Below are 27,830 nucleotides of genomic sequence, written 5' to 3'. Positions count from 1 at the left end.
AGAGAGAGAGAGAGAGAGAGAAATAATGTACATTGCTAAAAGTTATTGGCACCTAGCAGTTTTGTTCGTTAATATATCAACACAAATCCCCAGTCATCTGTAAACTTAATTATAACCCAAAACTACCCTAAACATTAAAAACAAGATAAAACACCCAATTAGCAATCATCAAATTATCTCGAAAAATTGCATCACCCTTTTTTATTCTAACAACAACAACGGCTCTACTCGAAACAAATTTGCAATTAGCGGTGAAAACGTTAAGAGTTAAAACTGCAATCTTATCATCAGCTTTTCAGTCGTCCGGTGACCAACCTTACCTGCAAATATCCAGAGCGGTACACACGTGATTTTGTACTCCAGTGTCACGGTTCTTTCCCACTTCCAATTGTTTGCCAAATATAACTTCAACTGCGATCTTACAATAACACTGATGTAAGCGTTATGACTGAACAGTTTCTGCCGCGCCGGGGTGTTTATATGTTGTGTGGATAGAGGGCAGCACCGTTCTATTATATCCAAACGCACGCTGCATTCGCCTGGATAGAGCTGGTAATATCTAACGCGTGGAAATCGTTACTGTACGCAAAGAACTTCCAGCAAACAAACCTTCCATTTTCCAGATTGTATCGAAAAATTTAACAATACTTTTGTCTCTGAGTGCGTGTCATGCGCAGTTGCCCAATTTCTAATAGTCGTCTGTTTATGACGTATTAAAGTCTTTTGGCTCTTTTCAAGTACGTTATTTATTATTTTTTATTATATACATAAATCGCAGATATCGTCCATAATGGTATATTGACACGTGGAAGGTGTGAAAGTACGAAGGAGTTAAATATAATTTCAGTTGGTAAAGCAGAAACTGGAATCGATATTCCTGGATAGCTACTTATGACCTACGAACCTACTTTAAGGTTTTTATTCTGGTAATATTTATTTAGCGATGGGCCAACAGTATCATCCTATAAATGACACCACACGCCATCATGGTCCAAGATAATGGACACACGCTTGTCAACTGAGAAACTCTTTAACACCAGAGATATAAATTGCTTCTTGTTGTTTAGAAAATATTTCTCTCTTGAGATCTAAACTTACAATAATGTCCTTAATAATCTGAACAGGACTTCGAAACTTTGATATAATTTTTAAGCGAATAACCTTCAAAACAACGTTCAAGGATTCATTGAAATATTCGATTTCTCTGAATCGGGCAAAAGATAGTGAAACTAGATCCTTTTTGTTAACTTTCCTAACTTCGTATTACTGAATTCTATTCACCTTCGACTAGATGGTAGCAAGAGCCGCGTGCCTTTTCTCAACAGTCAAGGTCTGTTGCGACACCGTTCTAAAGAGTCCCCCCTCCCCCTCTTTCCTCGATGTTCGGCATACTTGGTGAAAACCAGGAAATAGGCTTGGAGAGATGACGTCTAACGGTAACTTTTTAAATATTTAATCTTTCAGCTGAACGCTGTAATGGACTACGAATGCGTACTTATAAAAAGCAAGTTCAACTTTAATTTCCTGTCGAGTCACTAGATTGGTTTCGCTTCTCATTTTTCTTTTCGTTGAAGAAGAGAGTGGATTTAAAGGGTGGACAATATTTAAGAGATGTAATACAGCACGAAATGAATCTACGTTTCTTTAAGAAAGCAATAATGTTGTTTGGGTATTTCGATTATCTTGTGAGACATTGGACCAAACAATAGCTGTCCATACTATTGTATTATTTTCATAGAGATTATATCGTAATGTATGGTCCAATGCTAGATCCAAAATATTCAATATAATAATTCTAATGTCCAAAATGATTAAGAAAACAAATAATCATTTTTGCATTTAATTTGTTTTCTTTTAATAAAATTCGAGATGACCCTTGAAATCTTTCTAAAGAACCAAATGTTAAATTTTATGAAAATCCATCCACTGGAGTCGAGTTATTAAATGTGGCCCGATGGACCAAAGAAATAATAATTTCCGATTTTTCTGTTGGTCTGATTTTAACGATATTTGGAAAGGGTGGACAAATCTCCATAAATATAAACGAGAACTACGGCCAATACGAGTCAAGTTATTGCATGCAGATGGAAGGATATGGTAAAGATAATAGGCGCCTTATGCATGGTAACGCGCCTAAAAATCGCACCTCGAGATGGTCAAACCATTGCTACAAAAGACTTTCAAAAAGGACTTATTGATGGTACGCTGGAAGTTGGGAACAGAATGGCAAAGACTCTGGAATTCACAGGACTGTCCAAGACAACAAAAAAGCAAGGACTCTGGAATTCACAGGACTGTCCAAGACAACAAAAAAGCAAGGACTATTGAGATCATAGAATTGTTCAAGATCAATCCATATCTACTCGGGCAGATAATGGAGAAATCTAGGTTTCAGCTGCCATTACCAGAAACAAAAATTGTAGACTATAACTCAGATTTGCAAGACTTTGTACAGAAGGCATGGCTACATCAAGTGTTTCCTCCAACCGTCTCCAAGATATGGAATGTGTGGAGAAAGTTCTCATGGTACCCATGGGTTCCACTATGTCTAAAAAGACAACAACATATAACTTAGGTGAAACCTAATATTTATTTACTGTTGGAAATTATAGCAGATGGAAATTAGACGTTGCTGTTGTTGTTGTATTAGAGTTTTCTTGTTGTCTTTTCTATCCGGTGTGGGGGAGGACGGAGATTCTATATGATGTGGATTGAGATTTTGATGTGGATTCACCAGAATATGATGTGGATTGAGATTTTGGCCCAAGAAATATGATCGTTTAAAAGCATCACTAACTTTTGCACACCTATATACAAATATACAAAAAAGCAGATATTTCTATTTTCAACAAGTCGTTTCAGTACCATCCCACATATGTCATTTCTATGTTTCCTTTGATATTTCGGTTCCCAAGTGACAAACACAAATGATATACTTTTTTCTATCACGTGAAAACTTTCAAAACATCTCGGTGGAGATGCACTTTCTCCATAAACATCGAAACTTCCTTCCTTACAGATAAAATATTCGAAATTATTTTCTCTTATAACTGATACCGTGGCTTCCATCGACATTTGCTTTAGCAAGCAGAGCTGTACTCGCTTGCAGCACACGTGAGTTTGTATTTACTCTCAGCAAAGGGAACAGTTTTAAAAGAGAAATCCTAAAGTGTTCTTTGTCGATCTGTCACGAGATTCAATAGATTTCGAACGTTGACAGCAGATGGGGTTGCGCTTGAAAACCGGGCTACGAAATGATGTCATATTAAACATAGCGACTCTATCATATTTATAAAGTTCCATGGAAACTCTGCAAAGCCTTAAGATTTTGTAAAATAAAAGACAGAAAAGGTCACTTCTACTGGGAAAAAAAAATACTTTCCACAACTGACTTTCCTGTAAAAAGTTTTCGATAAGAAACAAATCAACTTCGTATTCTTGGAGGCTTTCTAAAGAAAGCTTAAGGCCTTCAGACCTTTGGCTACCCATTGAAATAATTCAACGTAGACGAGCAGATATCCACCGGTGTTTGTTCTACTGGAAACTCACGATTTGCCTACTGTTTACAGATGGCGCTGCGGTTCTTCTCGAGGGTTACATTTGCAAGACAAGTGTGATCCTAATGGGTGTGGAGTGCACTCGGCAGAGTAGGGTTGCTTTCAATGGAGGAGCCCTTTGAATCATGCTTTCAGAGAAAAGTGTGGTTCTGGAAGCCCTACGAAAAGTGTCCTAAGTAGATGAACAAATAAAATTCTCCTTCTAAATTTACGATAAGCCATAGTCACGTGGTTGAAGGGGAAAACGAGATGTTCACAATGTAAGACTTCTATAGGATTAGCAATACCGTCTCCTGTTCTCTGCTGTTTTTCTTTTCTGTGTATGCATGTTCAGTATAGATCGACTTTAGAGAAGTTATCTTACTGAGAGTGGTTCGATTTTTCAGTCCTACCCACCAGCTATCCACTCTCTTTCGAGTTCTGTTTTTTATTAGCCTTAAATTAATCCATTTTCATCGCACAATGAAAATAAAATGCGTGTTTATATGGAGAGAAACGAAATATTACACCATATATTTCAACAAACTGAATTCGAATGTTTAAAAATTGAGCAAAATTCATATTAGATTAAAAATAAGAAATATAGCATTTTTATATTGGTTTATTTGCGACGTTTTAACATTTTCTTTATTTCATAACATAATGCAACGTATTATAACATAAAATATTATACTACTACAGCATTTTAATATTTAAAAGGCACGTTAATATTCAAAGGATATCTATTCGAAGTTAGTTCTAGAAACAGGCTTAAAGTTTTATGACTCTTATGACGTCACTTCCTCTTTTTCGGAGACCATTGTTTAAAAGAACAGCCATTTTTGCAAATTCTAGTTATAGATTTAATATTAAAATTGTTTAATAAATATACGCGAGAAACACTTTATTAATTTTCTTTTTACTAGGTTTTGGTATTTTCGAAAAATAGATATTAAAAATAGAAAATCTTTCTGTATTATTTTAAAACATAAGTGAGAAAGTGCTTTTATACTCTCAGAAGGTTTATTGGAAATGATAAAAGTGAAAATTTGCAGAACACGTCCAATAGTTGATGTGGTTTGTCGGATTTCAGTGGAAGAACTTTGTATGTGATCCATTAAATGGTCAAATATTGCAATTTATTCAATATATGTTTTTATTTCGGTTTAACTTTACTGGAATTTGAAAAAATACCTAGGGAATTTTGGACGCTCAAATGGTGCCTCCCAAATCCTTTCCCGAAGTCATGAAGTAGATCAAAAGAACGTCTTTCCCCCCCCCCGATTAAATTTCTAAATACAAAAATGCAGTGTCAGGGAAAATAATAATAATGAATAAACCCCGAAAAATTTCCCACCCACTCTCACAGACACAGAAGGCCTCGAATATTAGAAATCTATGTGAGGAGGTGTTGGCTGTTATAACAGAAGTACAACGTTTAAATCCCTTGTCTCTCCGACAACTTAATTCAACCGCCCACCCTCATTTTCACTTAGCATTCATTTTTTTGAATTCTGTTGTTTACGCACTGCCTCACAACTTCTCCTTCGCAATATTCCCCATAGTCTCACCATCCCACACAATCCCTTATCTCAATTCCACATCTCAATGTTCAATTTCCCATTCTTTTTTCTCCACCCACAATCTTACCATCATCTCACCCACTCGTATATGGAATAATTGAAGTATTGTATGCAAATTAAATTAGCCGTATCATTCTATTATCCACCATTTGAGTCGCTACCTCTCTGTTGCTAGGCAACGACACGTACAAGCCAAAGTCTAGTTTTATTTTTGTAGACGTGTTTGTTCTTGTTTTTATTTGCATTATCTGTATGTTCGCAAGTTACTTGAATGAATAATTAATAAGCCAGCAAATAAACCGAATGTTTATTAGATACTTAATAACATTCGCCTGTATAATAAACAGAATAATTATATATTAAAGGAAACTTTAGAAATATACGTTGAAATGCAAAAACGTCCTGCTTTGCAGAAATTGTACTGGATACGAAATTGTCTTTTAGTTTAGACAAATTTAAGTTTAATGCATACTGGACGACTATCTCCTATCAGTTTGCTTGATCAGGGACGGGCTAACTGTGGAAGGGATGTAATTCACAATTTGGTATGACGCTGGAACTGAACTCCATCATAGCTGGTAGCCCGGGAGATCAAACGAAAGAATAAAATGACTCCTCTAAAGTGTTTATCTGCTGATTTAAATATCGGTTACTGGCAGAGAGGTAATTTTGATATTTATTTAAAAGATATCATTGCCCTGACAACGGTTGAAACAGCTGTCAATGCGATGACATATTTTATATAAATAGTAAAACACTTCTCTTTCTGGGAAGTGCTATTTATTTGAAAGCTGTGCAGTCTCGGTGAAACTGGTCGAAGAGTTGAAATGAATTCTGTGTTCAGAGAACTGCTATAAAAAGCACTCCCTCTTTATTTGGAGAGTATAAAAGACATAATGGGGTCAAAATAGCTAACCAGATTGGTTTAATATGATTTTCCCTTTGCAAAAGCGTGCTATGCTTCCATCGCAAAATCATTTATATCTAAATGACCTTGAAATGCACTCTAAATCATTGGATTCATGGTTTTCCCTACCACTCAAGTCATACGACCGGTTGGTAGTTACCCACTTCAGTCTTAGAACTGTCTTTATGTAGTAGCAAGACACTGACCTTCCCCGATCCGATTATTCCCTCATAATTAACCTTAAGCCTGAAATGGCCGCGCTACACCTGACCTGACATCTGTAGCTCAAAAATAATGATCTCGTGTCGCCCTTTAATGGTATAATGTAATAATACACTATTCTTTACAGGATGTTTAAAACTGACTATTCCTTTAGTCATTTCTACCTTATTTTCTTTTGAATTTGCTTCTTACATTCTTCGAAGCCTTAGAATTCTCAAATATAACCTAGTCACATATTTCTCCACACATCTTTCACATCTTTCTTCATGGATACTGGATGAAGCAGCTTCATTATAATTCATTTAAATGCTATCTAGACTTCTTTTAGTACAGGTAAAGTTTCCCTTCAGTTTTCTTGAACTCCTTTAATAAACATTCTTCGATGATAATAGACTTTGGAGGTAATAATGAAGCGAGCTTTGGTCCATCGTCAACACCAAAAATAGATAATATGAAGTGGCAGAAAGATCGCTGAGGTCATCGCGTGGACCCAGGAACTTTGCATCAGTGATTAAGGCCCTACTGCTCTGTATATATTGTCTGTAAAAAGGAAGTTTTTCATGGTTTGACCCTGGGAACATTGGTTGTTTTGGAAAAAGAACCACGAATTCTGAGGCGCATCTAGACGTTCTGGACAATAAAGCGTTACCTAAGTTGTGTCAGCATGTTGGATATGGCCCATACTTGTATCAGCAGGACAACGCTCTGCTATACTGCTCTCGTTGTGACTGATTGACCTGAAGATATCAGCTTCAGAAAGTTTCAATGGCCAGCCCAGAGCCCTAACTTGAATCCTATAGAGAACTTCTGGGATGAATTGGATTGTCGGGTGCCTGTGAAGAGAGAGAGAACGCCTAAAAACCAGAACTGAACTGGTTGTCGCTTTGAAGGCCAAGCACCCAAAAATATCGCAGAACATTTACAAAGAATTCGTGGAGAGTGTTCCACCGAGGAACAAGGCTGTCATAAACGCTAAAGGTCTCAGCACACCTTATAAGTTTTTATTGTAAATGAAGGTTAATTGTAAATATGTAAGCGTCCAGGACATTAATGGTATTGCAGTGTATAGATTGTGGGCTCGCAACCGTTTCATTTGTCAACTTTGCATTTCGACCAATAAAGCAAAATCAGACGATTTAGAATCATGGTCCGGCCCTTCTTTACTTGAAATATACATCTGGTAAGGTAAGATAGTCCAAAACAAAGCCTGTCTTTTTAAAGTTGTACACATTTAGGAGAAATATATTTCTTCATTGGACCAATGTTTTTTATTTAGAGTACAATGCTGAGGTAACTCGTGGTAAAAATAAAAACCTCCATAATATGGGATCGATGCACTTATAACAAAACATAGTTTCTCTTTTTCTCACCTCGGAATTCTTTCTATTGGCCATCCTACACTTATCTTTATACAAAACATAAAGTATTTTTTGATACATTTTAATTCCAATACTTTGCATTTTATCATCCACAAGTTCCGATTATTCAAAGGGCATATTAAGATTTCAAATGTATATTTTCCTTGGCTCCTTGGATTTCTATGGATTTGTTTTCCCTTTTTTTTCCCTTGAAATACTGGTTTTCCTTTACAGAACCAAGCTTAGATTTTCTGAAATTCATATTTTGACCCTGTCGGGGTGGGGGGGGGATTGAAGCCGCACGAGGTGGTACACTACTGTTTTATTTACATCTATATAAGACCCTCTTTTCCTCCTTTCAGTTTCCCAGTCTGTTGGCGATCTTTCAAATCCTTTACAGAAATAGCTTTATGTAACAGAAGGACGGGCAAAGATTGGACTTAAAGCTAACTTTTGGTCACGTTGGCCAAACGGAAAGGGCATTTAACTAGCGCGTATTATTACTCTCACGTTTACTCCTTAGCAGTGGGAGGTGATATGTCAATTTATTATACACCGCCAAGCTCCCCAAAGGCCACTCATCTACAACAGTCACGTCCCTTCCTGCGTTGTACCCCATCGTAATTTTTTTCTCTCGTCTTCCTTGGACCAAAGCTTCCTCAATATCCAATATTATTTTGCCCATGCGGTTTATTAAACAAGGAGTAGTTTGGTGTGACGGTTGAGATTAGGAAGAAAATAACTCGGTGGGCGTTTTTATTAAAATTAATGCATCTAGTGGTTTAAATTAAATGGAAGCAATTGCGTGGGATGTTCTGTGACTTCGATTAACAAGACATCTTTCATGTACCTCATCCATAACATAGCAGGCTGGCGTGGTTCACTTTTCAAAACTTACATATAGATGAGGCTCACATATATTTCATGTTTATATGTATTTCTGTTTCCCTACGTATAAAAGAATACCAGTTTGTTTTTATCATTCTTGGATCACTTATTCATGCATTTTTCTTTATGTGTCAAGTAATATTGCTGATTGTTTAGTATTTTTGGAAAGATCAATTCACATAACAATTTTGTTAATATTGTGAAATACGAACTTACATAAACCAGCTGAAAGGCTATTTTATAATTCTTGTAGATTGGTGAATATATCGGTTATACAACTGTTATTCTACAAGGGTTTCAGTTGGCTGCTTGTGCCAACACTATAATAATTGATTTAGTTTCATGTTTTGCACTGTTAACGTTGTAAAATCATTTATATCTAAACAAAACAATACGTGTATTCTTTGGAAAACTCTTCAGAATCAACTACGAAGTGGTGCGCCATCTACCGGTGGCCTAAATAAGTTTAGTTTGTTTTATTATTATTATTATTATACTGTCTGTAGATTATTTTGCGATTTATTGTTTTCTTAATAAATGTTTTAATGCAATTTATTTCGCTTATTTATTTGATTGATTAAATACAGAAATTTTGCTTTAGTTTAACATAAATATACATTAAAATAAATTATATTCGTCCACAATTTTCAGTCCTTTAAAATTTTAAATTTATTATAACTCAAATATGATATTTTTTTTTTAGGTATAAATAAGGTAGTTGGTCATAGTTTAGTTAACACTCAATATATATTCCTAAAAATAAAGGAAAGTGATGTTTTATAAGTAACAGATTTATGTGTACTTTTCTTACGCTTATTTTTAAATGATTCAAAAATATGATCCATTTAAAAACCACAATGTACTTGTTATTTTTATTATAATTAACATTATAATAAAATATGTCTTCTTATTCATATTTTCTGCTTCCATTCTTCATAAAGGTTAAAGTTGGAGAAACACTGGATTTAGGGATGGGGAAGTTATAGACGTGTATGTGTTAAATAGTGGCTAAATGGAAACAAGTAATTTCGAATAATATAAGAGAGCTAACGGGGACAGCCGCCAGGAAGAGGGAAAGGGTGCCATTTGCGAGAAAAGGTTACTAAGGGCAAGAACAATAGACCGTGAAACTGGGTTATGAAGCGTCCCTTTTGATCTAAGTCACCGTTAGGAAGTAAACAGGAAATGAGAGGACGTCCAGTGTTTGCGTAAAAAGAAAACGGCGTCATGGTGGCTGATATTTGGGTAAGTTCGCAATATTTAGCAAAGAAAGTGTGAACACGAAACTAGATTTTTGAAGGTGACCGGCAAACATGAAAGGTCCATACTGCCGTGTGAAAAATATAAGAAATTTCTAGAGAAGGGTTGGTTTGTGCGCTAGGGAGACGGCTGTGGTTTAGCAAATAGAAAGGATTGAAAATTTAAGCAGAGTATGGCGATTGGTTGCGAATCTTTGGGAGAGGCGTTCCAAACTTGAGGGAAAAAGAAAAGTTGTGGGGGAGAATTTTGTCTACGGGAGAAAGTCCCGAGTTTGCGGGTTGAAGTGGAAGTAGATTTTTTGGTAATCGGAGTTCACAAATCGTGGTAGCAAGATGAGGAAGAAAAAGAAGAAAAAAGGAAAAAAGTGGTTGGGAGAAATGGGTAGTGAGGCGTAGAGGACGCGAGTAGGTGCGGATATTTTTTGTAAGTATGGAAGAATGGGAAACATGTGCCTTTAAAGTTTAAGGTTAAGGGAAACGTGCAAGAAAAGAAAGAGAGCAATGGAAGGCAGTCATCGGATGGTCGGCATGCCCAGCAACGAAATCGCAGCAAAGTTATGTCGTATATGAGACTGCACTTGTGTCTAGGGTCCAGCCCGTTGAGAAATAGCCAGTTGTGCAGATATGTGAGCCAAGAAAAGAAAGAAAGCCTGTCCACCACGAAGGAAAGCAGAGTGCCCAAGAAATGGAAGAATGCCTGTCTGCCACGAAGGAATCCTGAGCGCTAGGGAATTAGAAGTAGCGGCCATTTCGGAACGCAAGTCTGTTCCTGTTTTTTATTGAACCCCGAACTCATGGACTCATACTCTAAACTCTGTAAGAAATTGATTTATAGTTCTTTCTAAAGAAAATTCCGTTTGGGATAGGCAAGTTAGTTACTAAAGGTTGAGATAAATTGTAATAAATGTTAATGATTACGAAATAACGTAAGGGTGGTACAGGGGTATATAAACGGGGATAAATAGTATAAAGGAATTAGTAAGAAAATATATGCCTAGGGGTAGTACTCTGAGGATATGTTAACCTATATCATTAATTTAAACCAGGTACATGATAACATAACAGATGTTAATTGAGAAACCTCTTGAGTAAAGAGGATGACTAAGATGATTAACTAGAGAGGAACTAAGGTAGAATGGGTGATCTATAGTGGATATTATTGATGTAAGAGGATACCTGTTGTAATATATTTCATGTGTTAAAGGTTAGGAAAAAAATAATAAGAGTAATAAGAGAAAAAAATGAGTTTGCTGATGTAAATGATTTCCAGTCATATAGCTCCCTGAGGAGCTGTTGTGGCCACCAACAAATTCTTCCACTTGCATCGATCTTGTGCTATACGAGCAGCATCGCAAAGTGTCATGCCCAGAAGTTCATCCTGACGCAAATTCGGAGTATCTAATAGAAATCTATCTACTACCTTACATCATGCAAAGTATTCATGCCTATAAAAAAACATGAGTTGCGACCACATCACTTCATTCCCGTTTTTTGGCTTGTTCAGTGGGATAGCCACGTATCCAGTAAGCAGGATGACAAGTCATCGTCTTTTAGATGATTCTTTGAGATGGCGTCCTGTGCACGACTTGAAATCGGCAGTAGCAGGCGGAAGTGGTACGTTAGCTTAATTTGTTGCACAGTATCGTTTCGGAACTATGGAAGCAGTTTCAGGAGACAGGAACCATTACAAGAAGAGCTGGCCAAAGTCGCCAGAGGGCTACGTCAACAGAGCAGACCGCTATCTGCCTCTAAGAGAAATATCGAATCCTACAATGTCCTGTCATCAATTGTCTCTTCAAGTTGCTGCGGCTACAGGCGAAAACATTTCAAACCAGGCTGTGTTAAGAAGGCTCAATTCAAGTGGACTCTATACAAGGAAGCGAGTGTGTGTATCCCATTAATCCCAAACCACTGCAGAGCTCGTCGAAACTGGTGCTATGAACACATGACTTGGTGCCTGACAAATGGGGTACAGTTCTGTTCTCTCATGAGTCCCACTTTAGCGTACAGACAGATTATAGAAGTTATTTCATTTGGAGACAACAATTAATGCGGTACCATTCCGCCATCATCAAAGAAAGGGACACTTATTGTGGTGCCGAATGGCGATGTAATGACCAACGGCCGAATCCCTCTTCATGTTTTTTGACAGGGGTACAGTAACTGCGCAGAGGTACTGAGAACAGATCCTTAAACCCTATGTGTAACTTTTTAGGTGTGCGGTGGGTCCAGATTTTCTTTTCATGAACGACAACGCCACTGCACATAGAGCTCAAATGGTGTAGGAATATCTTGAAATTGAAGATATCCAACGACTGCCGTGGCCACAGCACAATCACCAGTTAAATCCGATCGAACATGTGCGGTTTTTGCCCTTGGGAGTCACATTGCACGCCGATAGCCAATTCGTCGATCACTTGGTGAGCTAAGGTCTGCGCTCGTGAAAATATGGGATTTGTTGCCACAGAATCTTATAGACACCCTTATGTGGAGCATGGCTCATCGCTGTCAGGCCTGTTTAGCTGTTGGAGGGGATCATACACCGTACTGATGTCATGTGACAATAATTTTGAGCATCTTGTATGGATTTCTGTCATGTGACCTTTTTGGAAATTCTTATACAACCCTATAAATGTCTTATACCTGTCCAACGTTTCTCCCTGTCTCCTCATTTCATCGTTATTTTGTGGTACGCGCCACTATACCAAATTTTGTACAGCTGCACGAGTTACACCACGTTTTCTATGGGTTCTGCTAATTTTGTGGAGCAGTGTATTTAATAGGGTGACCATAAATTATCTTACAAAATTTAATAATTAGCAACTATAGAAATATTACAGATAGGATACTCCGTTTTATTTTTCTTGATAAACAACTTAAAAAGATTGTTTCTTCAGTTCTCTTATACCGACTGTTTTTATGACATTTCTGAAAAACAAAACTACCTGGCCAAAAATGGCAAAAACCATATAAGATGGCTTGGTTTACTAAATGACCTGTATCCACGCGACGCGAAGAAATTATTGATGAATGTGTGAAAAAATTCTTTAAAGCAACTCGTACCAAAAAAAGGAACGAGTCTTCTAAGTTAACCCATCAAAAATTACACGGAAAAAATATTTACAAAACAAATTTGATTTGAATCCAATAAGGTCTTAATTCCTTAGACGTCGAATATTTGTCAGAAGATTCGGCGTCACCTAAATTCTCCATACAAGAAACTTTACGCCGAAAAATAAATAAAGTAATTTATGGGCATTGTGTATTAAACATGTCTGGTTTGCTCTGAGCTAAGCTTTGTAGCAGACAAAGTTCACAAGAGCTTTTATAGTAAAAATATTGTTAGACAGCAATTTTTAATGAAAAAACTGTTACTTTGAAAACTTTTTTACCATTTGTTTACATCGTTGCCATGACTGCACTAAGCGGCAGGCTCTTCTCATGTTAGGGCATTATCAAATGCGACCTTCTTTTCAAGCCTCCTTCCACATTCTTTTTGGAAACGATACATAGAACAGACTCCAGCTCTGAAGTTTTGCAAGATACTGAAGAAAACTGCAACAGAAGCTTATATGATCCAAGGCGCGTATAGTTGTTAAGAATTTCCACAGTTAGCTGCTTTTTGTTGCCTTCAAAAGAGCCTTTAAAGAAAGCCCATATTCACTCTCTCTTTAGAAACTAAAACGGTTCAGCTGGACGCTGTAGATTTATACAAAAAGTATTGGTCGTGTTATCAGTAAATGCTACCGAAGTTGAAGAGTTATCCAAGCATGGCCTTAGCCACCAATGCTCCTAAAACCCAACAACAACAACATAATCTATAAATAATCTATATTTATTTCTAAAATCTTTTATGTGTTATTAATATTACTCTAAAATATTCGCTAATATTAGAGTATTAAAATGCTTTATTGATTATCTGTAAAAGCTTGAAAAAACCTTTTCATGCAGTAGTATTTGTTGCAATTAAAAGCTTTTAAAAATTTTATAGGGATGTGTATCATGATTCTTCTTTATAGTAAAACGATTCCCAAGTATTTTTAAACCTTCGTTGTACTTTCTTTCATATTGGGACATCTATCCTATGACTGAAGACTCATCTGAGACTAGACACTGGGAAGATACAATCAACCGGATTTTGGATGAACTAATATATCAGAACAACACCAACTCTGACATCCACAGGAAAATTGCAGCACAAAATTCCAACTTTCAGCCAGACATTATGGAAGAACTATTCACAGAGGAGGAAATCGATGCAGCAATTAAAAAATCAAAAAAGGTAAAGCTCCTGGTCTGGATTTTATTGAAGGCGAGACTGAGCAACGTCTCTGGGCCATAGCTCCAATGATACTTCTTCAGCTCTTCAACACCTGTCTGAGTGAGGGCAACTTTCCATCACGTTGGAAGCATGCTAACCTGAGGCTCTTACCTAAGGATCCCACAGGTACCTCCAAGGCATACCGCCCGATTGCGCTGCTTTGCATTCTCTGCAAGATTTTTGAGAGACTGCTATGAAGTCTTGGTTTGGCATCCTCGCTTCAATCTGGATTCAAACAAGGGCGCTCCACAATTGATGCTCTATCTAAAACCCTTAAATTGGTAGAACAGTCGGATGCTACATATGTACTGGCAATCTTCATTGACTTCAAAGGAGCTTTTGACTCAATGTGGAGGCTGGGCGTTCTCCAGAGGGCCAGAGTCTCTAACTGTACCTGGAATTTCTACCGATATTTTGGTATCGGCAGAAATTCCATCTAACTCAAGGCCTTTCCCAGGGCTCCATCCTGGGGCCAGCTGTCTGGAATATGGTACTCGACGACTAGCTCCTGAGGGACCACCCATACACTACTCAGCTTTCTTATGCAGACGAAATGGTTATCATCGTCGAGGACCCACCTGCGCCACCAGAGAAACCCGGGTCGCAGTTGTTCTCTCTGCTCTGTCTGTATGGACCTGGAAAATAAACTCCCAGTCTCCACTGAGAAGAGCAAACTCTCTTGTTAAAAGGCAAACTGGACTTATCCAAACCTCTTATCATACGTTTTAAGGGCCGCCCACTGAAAAATAAACGATCGGTGAAGTACCTAGGAGTCATTTTTGACGACCGGAGAACCTTCATCTCCCATATCCAAGCTATCAAAGAAAAGATAAAAGAAATTACATTACTATGTTAAGCACACTTTACCTTCAAGGACTGGGGTCTTAAAGGATCAATTGTACGCCTTGTATATTCAGCTGTATTTATACCAATTGCCACATATGGAGCTGCAGTATGGTACCACCGAATGACTTTAGTGCATGCACAACAAATTCAACGACTTATGCTACTACAAATGACCCGCGCGTGTAGAACGACATCAACTGCCGCCCTACAGGTACTCAAAAAAAAAAAAAAAAAAATCAATTATTATTTTAGGGTTGCCCGTAATTGAATACATTAACCCATATTTTGTGTCTGTAAATTGCGTGTGTTCTCTGATCGATTTGCCTGTTTTGATGGATGAAAAAACCCCAGTTTCTCGGGAGATAAACCTTGCTATCTACGCCTGAGACCGACTAACTCAGCCACGGAGTGAAAAAAACGCCCATTAATGTTTTTCGCGTCATCGACGGGATTCGAACCCGGGCCTTTTCCACCAGGTGGCCGACCGGGCTAGCCGGGTGGGTAAAGTGCCTGCCCAGCAACTCAAAGGTCGCGGGTTCGAATCCCGCCTCGGGCTTGGGTCAAAGTACTGCAAAAACCTTGGGAGGTGCATTATGGCCACAGAAGCCGATGCGCCAACAACTACAAAAAAAAAAAAAATCCACCAGGTGTGGGGACCCTACAGGTACTAACAGGCTGCCTCCCGTTAGGACCTCCACGTCGCTTTTATCGGACTATCTCATGCCATTAAGAAGAATAAGAAAGCAGAATTCCTCGCTATTCAAACCCGTTCCGATACCGATAAAAGAGGAACATAAACGTGCGTGACTAGAATTGATAAACTTATGGCAAACCCGCTGGAATAACTCCACAAATGGTGCAACTGCTAAACCTTTCCTCCCTAAAGTAACGTACATCAATAAACAACGTTCCACTTGGTTCTTCCCTAACGTCTATGCTTTCTTCCTATTAACTGGCCACGGGTCCTTCAAGAGACGCTTTCTAGAGTTCGGCCTAGTCGAGGGTGCCCTCTGTACCTGCAAAGAACCTGAACACTGGGTCCACGTGATCCACTCATGCAACGTATACTTAGACCTACGAACCCAACTACTCACAGACCTCCACACTACATCACTTTGGCCAGAAATCAAGTTATTGGAATCTAACGATGCCTTCCGTGCACTGGCCAGTTATGCCAATGAGGTCTTTCGTCGTCGCTGGCATCACCTGCAACTTCCTAACACTACTCGTGGACAACCTCCTCCACACAGAAACTGATACCCAGCACCGGAAATTCCCAGTCATGAAACTGTAAATTGGACTCCTAACCCACTCTTACTGCTGGCCCAGGGTGCACCCCTGGGCGGGATGATCCTACTGGCCACCCAACTAGGTTCCCTGCCAATGCCGCTCCGTGAGTCTCCATTATGACGATCTCAGACTCTTTAATTTTAACCACTTTTGGTAGGAACGTATATACAGTTTTCTTCTTCTTCTTCTTCTTCCTCTTCCTAGTCACTTATAGCAATTGTAAATATGTTTAAGAAACAGTCCATCCATTTTGTGAAAAGAGGACCCGAAATTTCTTGTAGTATTCCTGATAGCGGGGAAATATTGATTTCAGGGTTGGACCATCTAACTCCACAATTACCTGAAGGCGAATTAAGAACTACCAAAATCTTGTTTAAAATTCTATACAATTCTAGAGAAACTATAAATGTATAAAATCAAAACTCAAAGTCATATTGAGATGCTCTGAAATAATATCTGGACTTCCGTGATTTTTCATCCAGTATCTCTGATGTACTTGCTGAGTTAGAATTCAATAATTTTATTTAACTTCTGGTTGATATCTGTTATCTACGTCTTCAGGAGGAGACGATACAGCGGTGAATATTATTCTTGAGAATATAAATAATTAACTATTTCTGAATTTCTAATAGAAATATCTCGTATTCACCTGATAATCAAACTTCTCCAATCTCCTCTAACAAACTCAATCAACTTCCTTGTCTTTCTATATTACCATCCAAAAATATCGAGATAATAACATCGAAGATTCGAGTGGTTGCATCCCTGTAACAACAAAAATACCAATGAATATATAATTAAAGACACCATTTTGAATGCAATGCACTTTTACTAGTACGGAAACTGTAAAATGCCGCGTGTACAGCTCGCCTAATTAATAAACATTCTGGGAATTTAAATTACCTGTCTACATCACTAAAATATTTTAACATTAATTAAGTTTTATTTGCTGAGGTACACAAAATTCATTTGCTGATTTCATTTGATTGAAATGATTCATTAAAGTAAGTGACACTGCGATCTTTAGATCATTTGGGTGCTTGTAAGTCCATTATGCACGACAATGAGCAAATAATCTTTGACCTTCTTCTCAAGAGCAAAGATTATTGGAATGAGTCCACGTACTGCATCATTCGCCTTGAACTTAAAGGAACTTGACTATTTACACATACGACTGATGACACACTTAGATTGGAAACTGAATTACCTCTGGTGTATTTATTTCCTTAAGTCCTAGTATTATTTTGTTTATTGTAGGCAAATTCTAAACATTAATAACTGATGTTTTTTTTAAAATCAGCAATGATTTTAGATGGTGCTATCTTAGTCCTTCTTTGTATTGCATAATCTGTTTATCTCGATGGCTTTCCCAACTTTATAACCACTCTGCAATAGCCACTTATTGGATTTCTTGAATTGTGGAAACGTCTTGGGAGTAATTTTGTTTGTGACAAATATTTCAAGAGTTAACATAACCAGATTGTGTACCCGATGCATTCTCCTGACAGCCGAAAAAAGACCTCCTTTTAAAGAAGTAATATTTGCTTCTAGATTAAATTTTAATTTCCTGAATCTAAGAGATGAATGGATATTTTTTCTACAAAACATGCCAAATCCACAAAAATTCTTATCATCAGACTTTAATGTTGTTCTATTTTTGATAAGCGCAAGCCGCAACGTTTATGGCTTTAAAAATGTGTTATCCGTAGATGTCCAAATAACAGGTGCTGTTGACAACTTATGTTGTCACGTTCAGTGTCTGGGTATTGCTAAACAAACATCGTTATCGACGCCCATAACATTCCGCCTTGTGAGCACCATGGTTCGCGAACCATTTATAATTTAGGAGGCTTTATCCATTCTGGTTTCCATCTTTTTATATTTTTCTTCTCTCTCTCTCTCTCTGGTTCCTACAATCTCTCTTTTTTTCTTTTTATATCTCCTCTGTTCTCTATTTATCTTTCTCTCACTTTCTACTCATTTTTCAGAGATTAGTTTTCTCTCCTCTCTGTACCTCCCCTCCTTTTCTCTTTCAGTGTCTCCTACAATCTCTTTTTTTCACTTTCTGCGTCTCTTCTATTCTTTATTTTTCTTTCTCCCATCTTCTATTCCTTTTTCAGCGATTAGCTTTTTCTCTCTCCCTCTTGCTGTCTCCTTCACTCTGATGGTCTCCTTTTATCATTCTGTCAGATTTCGAAATAATCTCCCATAGAAACTGAGTTTCGCCATTTATCTACTTTATATTTTCTTAAAAGAAGCAGTTTGGGCTTTAAAAAAAGAGACACACACAGTAGAAGAATCGACAATGAAAGTCAATAAATTATTACCCAATTGTTTTATATTTCAAACCCTTTCTATTTTAAAATAATATACCTTACTGGTTAAAACTCTTGTACCGTACTCAAGAAGTGTTCAATGTTACCAAGTAATACGAGATCTTATTAATTACATCTTAATACGAGGGGAAACGGGTGCACAGGGGAAATGGTCTAACCAATCGACATGAAATCAGAAAGGTCCCTGAGAATATTCTAAATAAGTCTTAAAATTTTGAAAGGATCCGAACTGCTGTTCAAATTTATAGCAAAGTTTCTTTAAGGAGAACTGGGGGAGGATGGAATTTGAATAAATAAATTCTCATTTAAAAAATATACATCAAACTCTTATTTGGAAAAAAAAACAACTAAGACATTATACAAAAAATATTTATTTAGATATTTTTCCCTCGGATTTCAAAAACGGGCTGTAAAATTTTCCTTTGAAATCGCACTGCCACCAGAATAAACAACCGAATTCCTCTACAGTCAAACGCATCTTTAAACAGTCATTTAAGAAAACCCAGCGTCTTAAAGGATGACAAAAATATCATTTAATGCGACCTTACAACACTTAAACACCTTTTCCTTTTACACACCGATGAGCTCCAATAGTAGCGTTGAAGTTAATGGTTTTTTAAGCCTAGTTTTATCGGCCACAAGATATTTTTCTTATCGGCACATTTAACTCCAAGATAAAGAGATTTGGGGGGGGGGGACAATTAGTAATTACAGAGGCATCTCCGATATATATCATTAAACTCTTAAAGCTCAACATTTTTCTCCCCCCAAATATAATTAATTTTAATATATCATTCGCAATTTGTGAACTGTGTCATTTGTTATGAACTTTGCGAACGGCTCCTTTGTTAGATCACCAAACTTCCGGCACGTTCTGAGTACTGCGTAGATTTCTAAACTACGCGCGTACGTTGCTATGGAAACCTAATCATTTCATTGTAGAAAGGTTTTTATCAAGGTAGTGTTTTTTTGTTATTTTTACAGATTTTGTATTGGGATGAGAAATTTTCATTTATTTTTTATTTTATTTATATCAATGACACAAAGATTAGAAGTAGATAATGAAGATAAGAGGGTTGGAGAATGATTTTGCGAATGCGCAGGTCAAGCGTATTGTGAAACTTATCAATACACACACACAAAGCGACCTGCGTAGCCTAAGGGGAGTGTTTCCAATGTCATTCTGTTATCTCACCTATCTTTGAGTGGATGCGAGCAAAGGTTATAACATTACGAATAAATCCACGTTCTAAATGTCTGGTAAGATTTGCTTACGCGAAAATCGGCTGTTTCACGTCATAATTTTGTATTTAGTTATACAGGAGAGCTGACTCGATAAAGTCAATGTACCATGAAGTACTTTCTCTATGGTTATTGGTGAGACAGTCCTATTGACTTAAATATATTTATTGGGAAATTGTGATTATGGCAGTACACTACAGCAATTCTAGACAGATATTTGGACACAAGCATCGTAAGCTATGGTTGGTTCTCCCATGTTTCGTGTTATTTAGCTTCTGTTTAGCAATATTTCACCAGACTCGTCCTGAAAGAAAGGTAGGGATTGATAGAAGAAATATTCTACAAAATAAAGGTAAGAAACAAAAGTTAAGCCTAATTTCAGACCTTGATAACTTTCGATAGTTTTAATATATTTTAGAAGGAACGGGTTTTGTAGAACGAGAGGATGATTATAAGGTTCTGCTGAGTATCCAGTCTATATTAGAGTTATTAAAAGCATAAAGAGGAGAATACGTTAATATTCGGGGCGTAGTAAATAAATCTGATTAATTTTATGTATTTTAAGTCTTTATTATTGAAATATAAGAAATATGGCGCCACTCTGATATAGGGGACGCATAATTCGAATTCACATTTTTTCTTTAAGTGTATATGAAGTTCATTCCGGTCTCTTTAAACAAAAAGATGTAAATTATTTCTTCCCCTGCCAGAGATCATACCGGATCTGGAGGGGTTCTAGGGTAATGAAAAGCAAAGGTGAATTTGTTTGCCCTTTACTCCCAGAGGTTCCCAAACTCTTGATAGGAGGCAGACCAAGGTGCTAAGACACAAATTTTGGGAATCACTGCAGTTTACCCTCTCGATGATACGCCCATCAGTACCAAGTATAGAACTGCGCATGAGCGTGTCGCTGCCTCTGTAGATTATCGTAATTTTTTACTAATATTTACTTTTTTCCGGAACTTATCCCCAGCGAGGGATTACTCTCCACCAAACTGATAACACGGGTGCTAGCGTAATGCTGAGTCACTTTGGGGTTACTTTGGCATTGGGAACAGAAATGAGAGTATCTGGATATCAAATGAACTAATGGGACTAGTGACACTGAAAAGAAACGCCCAGGATGGTTATGATTAGTCTTAAACTAGGGCATGCTAATGTAAGATCATCTGGATTGAAATGTGGGATTACCAGTGGGTGCATTTCTTAAGGGAAGATGAGCGTGATCATTATATTAAGTTACTTTGAGGCTGTCAAAAAGCAGGTGGATGCAAATAATACTTTTAATAATATAATAGGAATTATATTATTAAATTTAATATTATTATTATTGAAATGCGCATTGTGGGGGGAGTAAATTTGTTTGATTTAATCCCACCCCCACAAATGCAAATCTGACTGCAATTCACAGAAAATTCTAGATTTTAGGGTGTGTAAAGCGGGTGTTAGCAAAACATTAAAGACACATTTTTTTTCAATAAATTTACAAACCTTTAATGAACATTATATACAGCATTAACATAAAAGAAACAAACTGCATATATACATGCATACAATTTCTATATATTTGAACCATACTACAGTACAATACACTACTTTTAACCTATGAAATTTAGTACAACTGGTATCCTCTTACATCAGTAATATTCACTACGGATCACTCATTCTACCTTACTTTCTTTTTATTTTCCTTACATCATTTCATAATAATTTACATTCTTAGCAAAAGTTGGTAAAACTTTTGCTATGAATGTAATTATTTTAGCAAACTTTTGCTACGAATTTACATTCGTAGCAAAAGTTGGTAAAATAATTGTCCTCCCCACACCTAGTGAAAAAGATCTGAGTTCGAGACCCGTCGATGCGGTGAGGAATTTTTATCGGCCTTTTTCACAACGTGGCCGAGTTAGTCGGTCTCAGGTGAGGGTAACGTTGTCTTTACTTCTGGAAATTTCGGTTTTTCGTTCAGAAAACAGCAAGTCGACCACAGAACATACGCAATTTACAGACAGTATACACGGAACAATATGTCCTTAGTCGCTAATGCTCCTGAAACCCCACTACAATAACAACAGGGTTCGCTGCTGGCCTTCCTTACTGTTTAATCAGTTATTAATGATATTTATGTAGGCATTTCAAATTTATTTAATAAGTTTGCTGGCGATATATTAATAGGAAGAGTAATTAACGTCATTAATTAGGATTCTACTTTAACAAGATCTGAATAAACTATTTAGATGGCCTTAAAATTGGCGTCTGAAGTGCAGCATTTAAAGTGAAAGGTACTAGGAGGACAGAGTAATTCCAGAATAACATATTATTTGAGTAAAATCATGCTTAATATAGTTGATAATTAAAAAGAGCTGGAGATAATCTTACAGTCCGACATAATGTTCTCTTAGCAGTAAGTATAATCAGGCTGCTAGACCTGTCTAGGGGAATCTGTCTCGTTGTATAAGGGAATGGTTAGAACACATCTGGAATATTTTGGAAATATCCTTTTAGGAAGGACATCTTTTAGAAACAGTACGGAGAAAAGCAACAAGATTAGTTGACCACCTCCTAGTTGAAGGCCGTTCAGGGGTGAAGCAAACCACATTAAATTGAGTAATATTAATAATAAGGTTAATTAACTAGACCAGGTAATCAACAGCAGGAACTACAGAAAAAAAAACATCACCAAGAACTCCAGAGTGAAATACGACACATGTCGACGATGCTACCTTTCTCCAGAAACAATCCAGAACATAACTATTGTATGCAGGATGATCATCCAAACGCAGTACACTCATAGGCATGACCAGGTTGCTAGGATAATTCATCAGAAGCTAGAGAAGAAATACCAGTCGGTCAAAGAATCTCAAGCCATGCTAGAGCTCTCTGCCCACAAGTTGTAATGCGACCGCGCCATAAAAACGGACAAGATGATTCCGCACAACAGGTTCAAGATAACCCTCACTAATAAGAAGAGAAAATGCAACCTACGTGATCGACATAGCGGTCCCCAACACCAGCAACCTCTAGAAAACCTACGAGGACAGAGCAGGAAGTAAACAGACCTTAGATAGGAAGTCAAATAGATGTGGCAAATGGAGCAAATATCAAACATACCGATCACCATGTCAACTAACGGCGTGGTGCCAAAGAGCCTCCATAAGAACCTAGCAGCAATAGTCCTCCTAAAGAACTCCAGAAAGCCGCGATCCTAAACAGCTGTAGGATAATCAAAGAGTTCCTCGACCAATAATAGTAATTGGACATAACATTGATCTCACACACCTGGTACCAGTACCCGTTTGGGGACGAAAATAAAACCCATAAGGAGAAGAAAGAGTTAATAACAATAATATTTATTAACAAGGATATTCTTACCAAGGTTCTATAAATTCAAAATTTGTGAATAGGACATCGAAGAATAGGCAAAACCGACGATTGAATCCACGCATTTTTCAAAGATAACGCACAAGAGTTAAGAAGCTTCTTCCATCTTCGTCTGAGGCGAGAATCAAACCAAAGCCTTTCCACAAGCTGTAAAAGAGCAGCAAAGCTATCCACTTAACTAACTGCTAAGACTTGCAAGTGTCCAATTCTTCCTTCTATTTCAAAGGTAAAGAAATGTTAACAACGTTATCAATAATAAATAATGGCACTGTTAGAAACAATGTTCTTTGAAATCAAACTTGTAAGCAGATTTCCATGAATATATGAAAACAACTCTGAAAAATCGATGGAGAAGAGAGACATTTAGAGACTATTGAGGTAATCAGAACGGTACTAATCTATGCCATAAATTGTTTGCGAAACAAATGCTTACAATTCTAATGAAAGTGAAGTCTTACACAGTGATGAATAAGTAATTTAGCGTGTATGAAACGAATTTAAAAGAGCTAAAAATAATTCCATGCATTTTATATATTGCAAGCAAGAGAGGGATGTCAAGATACCGCCTTCTACCACTGAAAACTTGCAGTACTGAAGAAGATTACGTATCGTAGCTTTGAGTTCATGTATGAAAGAATAATACAAAATGATGTTTATATAATCAGCACTACCATCCGTTATGTTAGACACTGAAACGAATGCCAAACAGCGCTGGTTATACTTTTCAGAATAATACATACCATTATCCTTTCTTCAATGTCTTGTGTTCATTAAACTTGCATTATATTTTCGAGAAATACTGTTTCAGGATCTCGTTGTATTACTAAATTGTACTTAACAATCCCATTACGAGCTTATGTATAAGGTGATCACCAGTCTGAGTTCAGCTAGATGATAAATAATGTTTATAATCGGCGCTATTATTGTTTATCTTTTTATTAAATGTATTAGTAACTTCCTGGAGAATCTAAATGTTGTGTATAGTTCATTTAGGAACTGTGTTCATTACTGCTTTATCTACAGAATTCAACTATAGACTCTAAATATAAACTAGTTGCCAATTTAATTCACCTCCATCTTCGCTTTCATCCTTTAGAAAACCCTTTTTCTTTTCCAAATCAATTAAACTGAACCTGGACCTGAGCTTTGAGAGTGCCTTCGATAGCACTTCTGAAGAAATGTGATAAATCTCACACATTCTCAATTGGATTCAGATTTAGAGAATCAGGCGGCTTGGGTAGACGTTGGAAATCTTGAGAATCTTCCTTGAACCACTCGGATACAAGATTAGCATGGAGGATATTTGCGTTGCCGTCTTGAAAGAATCCGTCGCAATCCATGGAAGTAACTTCCTAATGGTAGATCGGACTAGTCCGTACCAAGAGAATATACTCCACACCATAATACCATTTCCAGTGGCTTCCGTGTGGACATGAGGCAGCCTGAACGCATGGTTTAATGAGCTTCATTTCACACTTTGAGCCTGTCATTGGTATAAAAAGTGTAAATCGAGACTCGTCAGAACACATGATATTTTTCCACTGTTCCATTGTTCAGTCTTTGCTTTGGTCAACCACAGCAGTGGAAAATTTCGATTTTTTATACAAAGAAATGGCTATCGCATGATTATACAACTACCAAATCCAAGATTCTTCAACTCTCGCCGAATAGATCGGTTGGAAATGGATCTTTCTTTGTCTTAATTGAATTTTTAAACTATTTGCTGCGCTGCAGTGCCATCTAATCCAACACACAATTCGTTTTAAATTCCTGCGGTGGATTTCTTGGAGTGCCAACATTCTTCTTCATTTCTTCCTTTTAGAGCTGCATTCTCCTTTTATCTTCCACTCATTGTATACTTTTAGAGATGGTTGCTTTCGACACACCATTGATCTCTTTTGTTTTCCCAATTGCGGCTCCAGCTAAACGGGCTCCAAAGATAACACCTTTCTGAAAATCAGAAAGATGACCTGTCTTCCCCATGACCGGACCATGACAAAGAAGCCCCAAGGAAGCCTATAGTATTTATTTATACAAGGAACTTGTTACCATACCATGTCATGGATCACGCAAGCGCACTCATTGCACGCGTACGTATAAATGAACAAATTGTACTTCCTTCTATTGAAACCTGATGGTGCACATCGCCATCTGTCGACTGCAAACATAATTAAAAACACAATTTGTTTCAGTATGAAATTTCGTGATAATCAAATTTTCTTTCCAAAGACAGCGCTCTGATGTTATTACAAAAATCCTTATTTCTAATGCAGAATATCGTCAATCAGTGTCAGAGCACGAAGATTAAAGTCGTAAGATAAAAAAATTACGGTAATAACAAAAAATAAACGAACCATTCGCCAATACGCATTCACGATTTTCCAACAACCACTCTTGATTACTTTTCTGAAGTCATCTTGTTGTATAAGCCGGTCTAATTTAATTATCTTTCTACATACTTGTTTTCCATTCCAGCTACATCGAACAGACAACTGTTACAGAACAAAGAGACAGACTTCTTAGACTGTATTCCTCCTTCTATCGATGATTTCCCTGGCGACTTTTTCACGCAGGAAGAAAGGGCGAGAGGTGGGTTGGTCATCCACATTCTCATCGTTGCTTACCTTTGTGCCATGTTAGCGATAGTTTGTGACGACTACTTCGTTCCTTCGCTGGAAATAATATCGGAGTGTAAGTACCGGATTATGAGTTGTTATAGCTAAATGAACCTACTTTATGTCAAATACTGACTTAGTGAACGCTGGAATTTTCCACTCCATCGCCCGTTTCCATGGTAACGGAACATCATCCGAGGCCATTTACCATCTACGAGATTTTAGAACCCAACCGTGTAGAAACCATAAAATATTTAGTATTAATAAACTTACCTTTGGCCGATGTTTTCTCTTGCCAGTCTTTAAATGCTCTGTTAGGTGTGAAAAAGGAAAAATTTTTTTATTGGAGTTTCGCATTGCTACATAATAGATCCTACAGGGTGTAACAGAGCGGATAATTACACTGGAAGTGTTGAACGCCAACCGTATCAATGTAGACAAGCCTTCATAGACTTTGACTTGCTTCTGTGACAACGTTTTTTCTTTTTGAAATGGAGAAAAAAAAGTAGATAATGTGCTTTAGAGTAATGAAATTTATTCCTAGCGAATTATACGAAATCAATCCTCCTTGTGCCTTGAAAAATCGATAGGTAACGTAAGAGTGAAGCCAAGCCAGAACAGGAGATAAAATATTAGGTGTACAAAAGAAAAATAACAGAATATAATGAATAAACAGAATTTCAAAATATTAAAAATAACTTTTAATAAGAAGTTATAACAACAAGCTAAGTAGATGGACAACCACCAGTTCCACTGGTGGTTGTCCATCTACTTAGCTTGTTGAGCGTATATTATACTAGATGCTGATCTGATGGGGACAAAGATGGTAGCATACACCTTAGCATTATCAGCAACCATAGCTGTTTGACTTCAGTCCCTACAGTAATATTCCAAAGGTCATTGATGAATATATTAAACAGCCATGATCCTAGAGAAAGTTCTTGAGGATTTGAAGCCAATATTATGGTTGATTACATGAACATTGGTCCATGTTCTTCCTGATCGAATAAGGCACAAGAATTTCAATTCAGGTAGACAATGGACATTGGAAGAGGAATCCTTTAAAAATCCATAGCAAAACTTCTGAGGAGCGAATAGAATATCGGCTGGTATAGGAGGGACATTAGCAGTCGACCCGATGTGGTTGGATACGGAATCGGCTTTCAGAGAAAGTAGAGGCAGTGGTCTTAAGGGAGTGTTAGTTGGATGGGTAAACTGTTGCATAGCAACCATATATTCAAGGGAAGCCAGAGAAAAAATGGGGTGCTTATTTCTCAACACAGGCGTCGATCTCCACCAAATCCAACTAGCACTGTTCCCATGGTAACCTGAGGTGTCATGGGAATAACGTTATATTTGGCAGGAGTTAGCGTCCTCTGTTGCTCCTTTATAAATTTTATAAGTTGAATAACCTCCTTGACGCAGAGAACATTGGTATCGATGGATGATCAGTTATTTTTTGCTCACACTGTTGAAAAATGGTGACAGCGATCGTTAAATATTCTACTTGAGAGTGAAGAAGACTGGAATTGTCGCAGCGGGCTGCTATTTATGCATTTAGGCTACATTTATCTGATGATAGAGAGGCATATAAACTAGCACTGGCGGAGATGGATCTGGTGAAAGAAGGCACTGGTCACATAGGAGATAGAGATATTACTCTGGAACGAGAGGTCTAAGGCAATCTGTGAAACGATAGATTAGGACTCTTGGTGGCAAAGCATTTAAGCTTTCACCACATATAATGTGTTGGAAATTTTTAGTGGATCAATTGTCGGATCTCGCAAATTACGCAGATGCTGTGGAATATGGATCAGATGAAAGGTCTGCATTAGGAATAAGTCTAGTAGAAGAGGTTACTTGTATTTGTAGAAATACAATTAAAGAATTTAACTCTGGCTGCTATCCGAGTTAATAAAATGTAATTCATTATCAGCGATAGAATCCAGTATTTATTTATTTGTTTCTTTATACGTAATTATGCAAACAAAAATCTGAGTTTGAGTCCCGTCGATGAGGTGAGGAATTTTTATGGACCTTTTTCAC

At 37.3% G+C, this 27,830-nt stretch overlaps 1 protein-coding gene across 1 annotated transcript in view; it reads left to right on the top strand.

The window, feature by feature from the left end:
* Window positions 1-2,152: 2,152 nt before the first annotated feature.
* LOC150079553 (sodium/potassium/calcium exchanger 5-like) overlaps window positions 2,153-27,830 on the top strand; it is a 40,006-nt gene continuing 14,328 nt past the window's right edge. Inside the window, exons 1-3 of the mRNA XM_090383106.1 lie at window positions 2,153-2,526; window positions 20,061-20,140; window positions 25,645-25,860. Of these exons, the coding sequence (XP_090239232.1) occupies window positions 2,153-2,526; window positions 20,061-20,140; window positions 25,645-25,860 (670 nt within the window). The remainder of the gene's footprint in view (window positions 2,527-20,060; window positions 20,141-25,644; window positions 25,861-27,830) is intronic.

This window comes from Mastigoproctus giganteus, chromosome 10, assembly GCF_048544385.1.
Source record: "Mastigoproctus giganteus isolate SK-2022 chromosome 10, ASM4854438v1, whole genome shotgun sequence".
Lineage (NCBI taxonomy): Eukaryota > Metazoa > Arthropoda > Arachnida > Uropygi > Thelyphonidae > Mastigoproctus > Mastigoproctus giganteus.
Note: the sequence above shows the minus strand (reverse complement) of the source record. Positions and strands in the feature narration are given on the sequence as shown.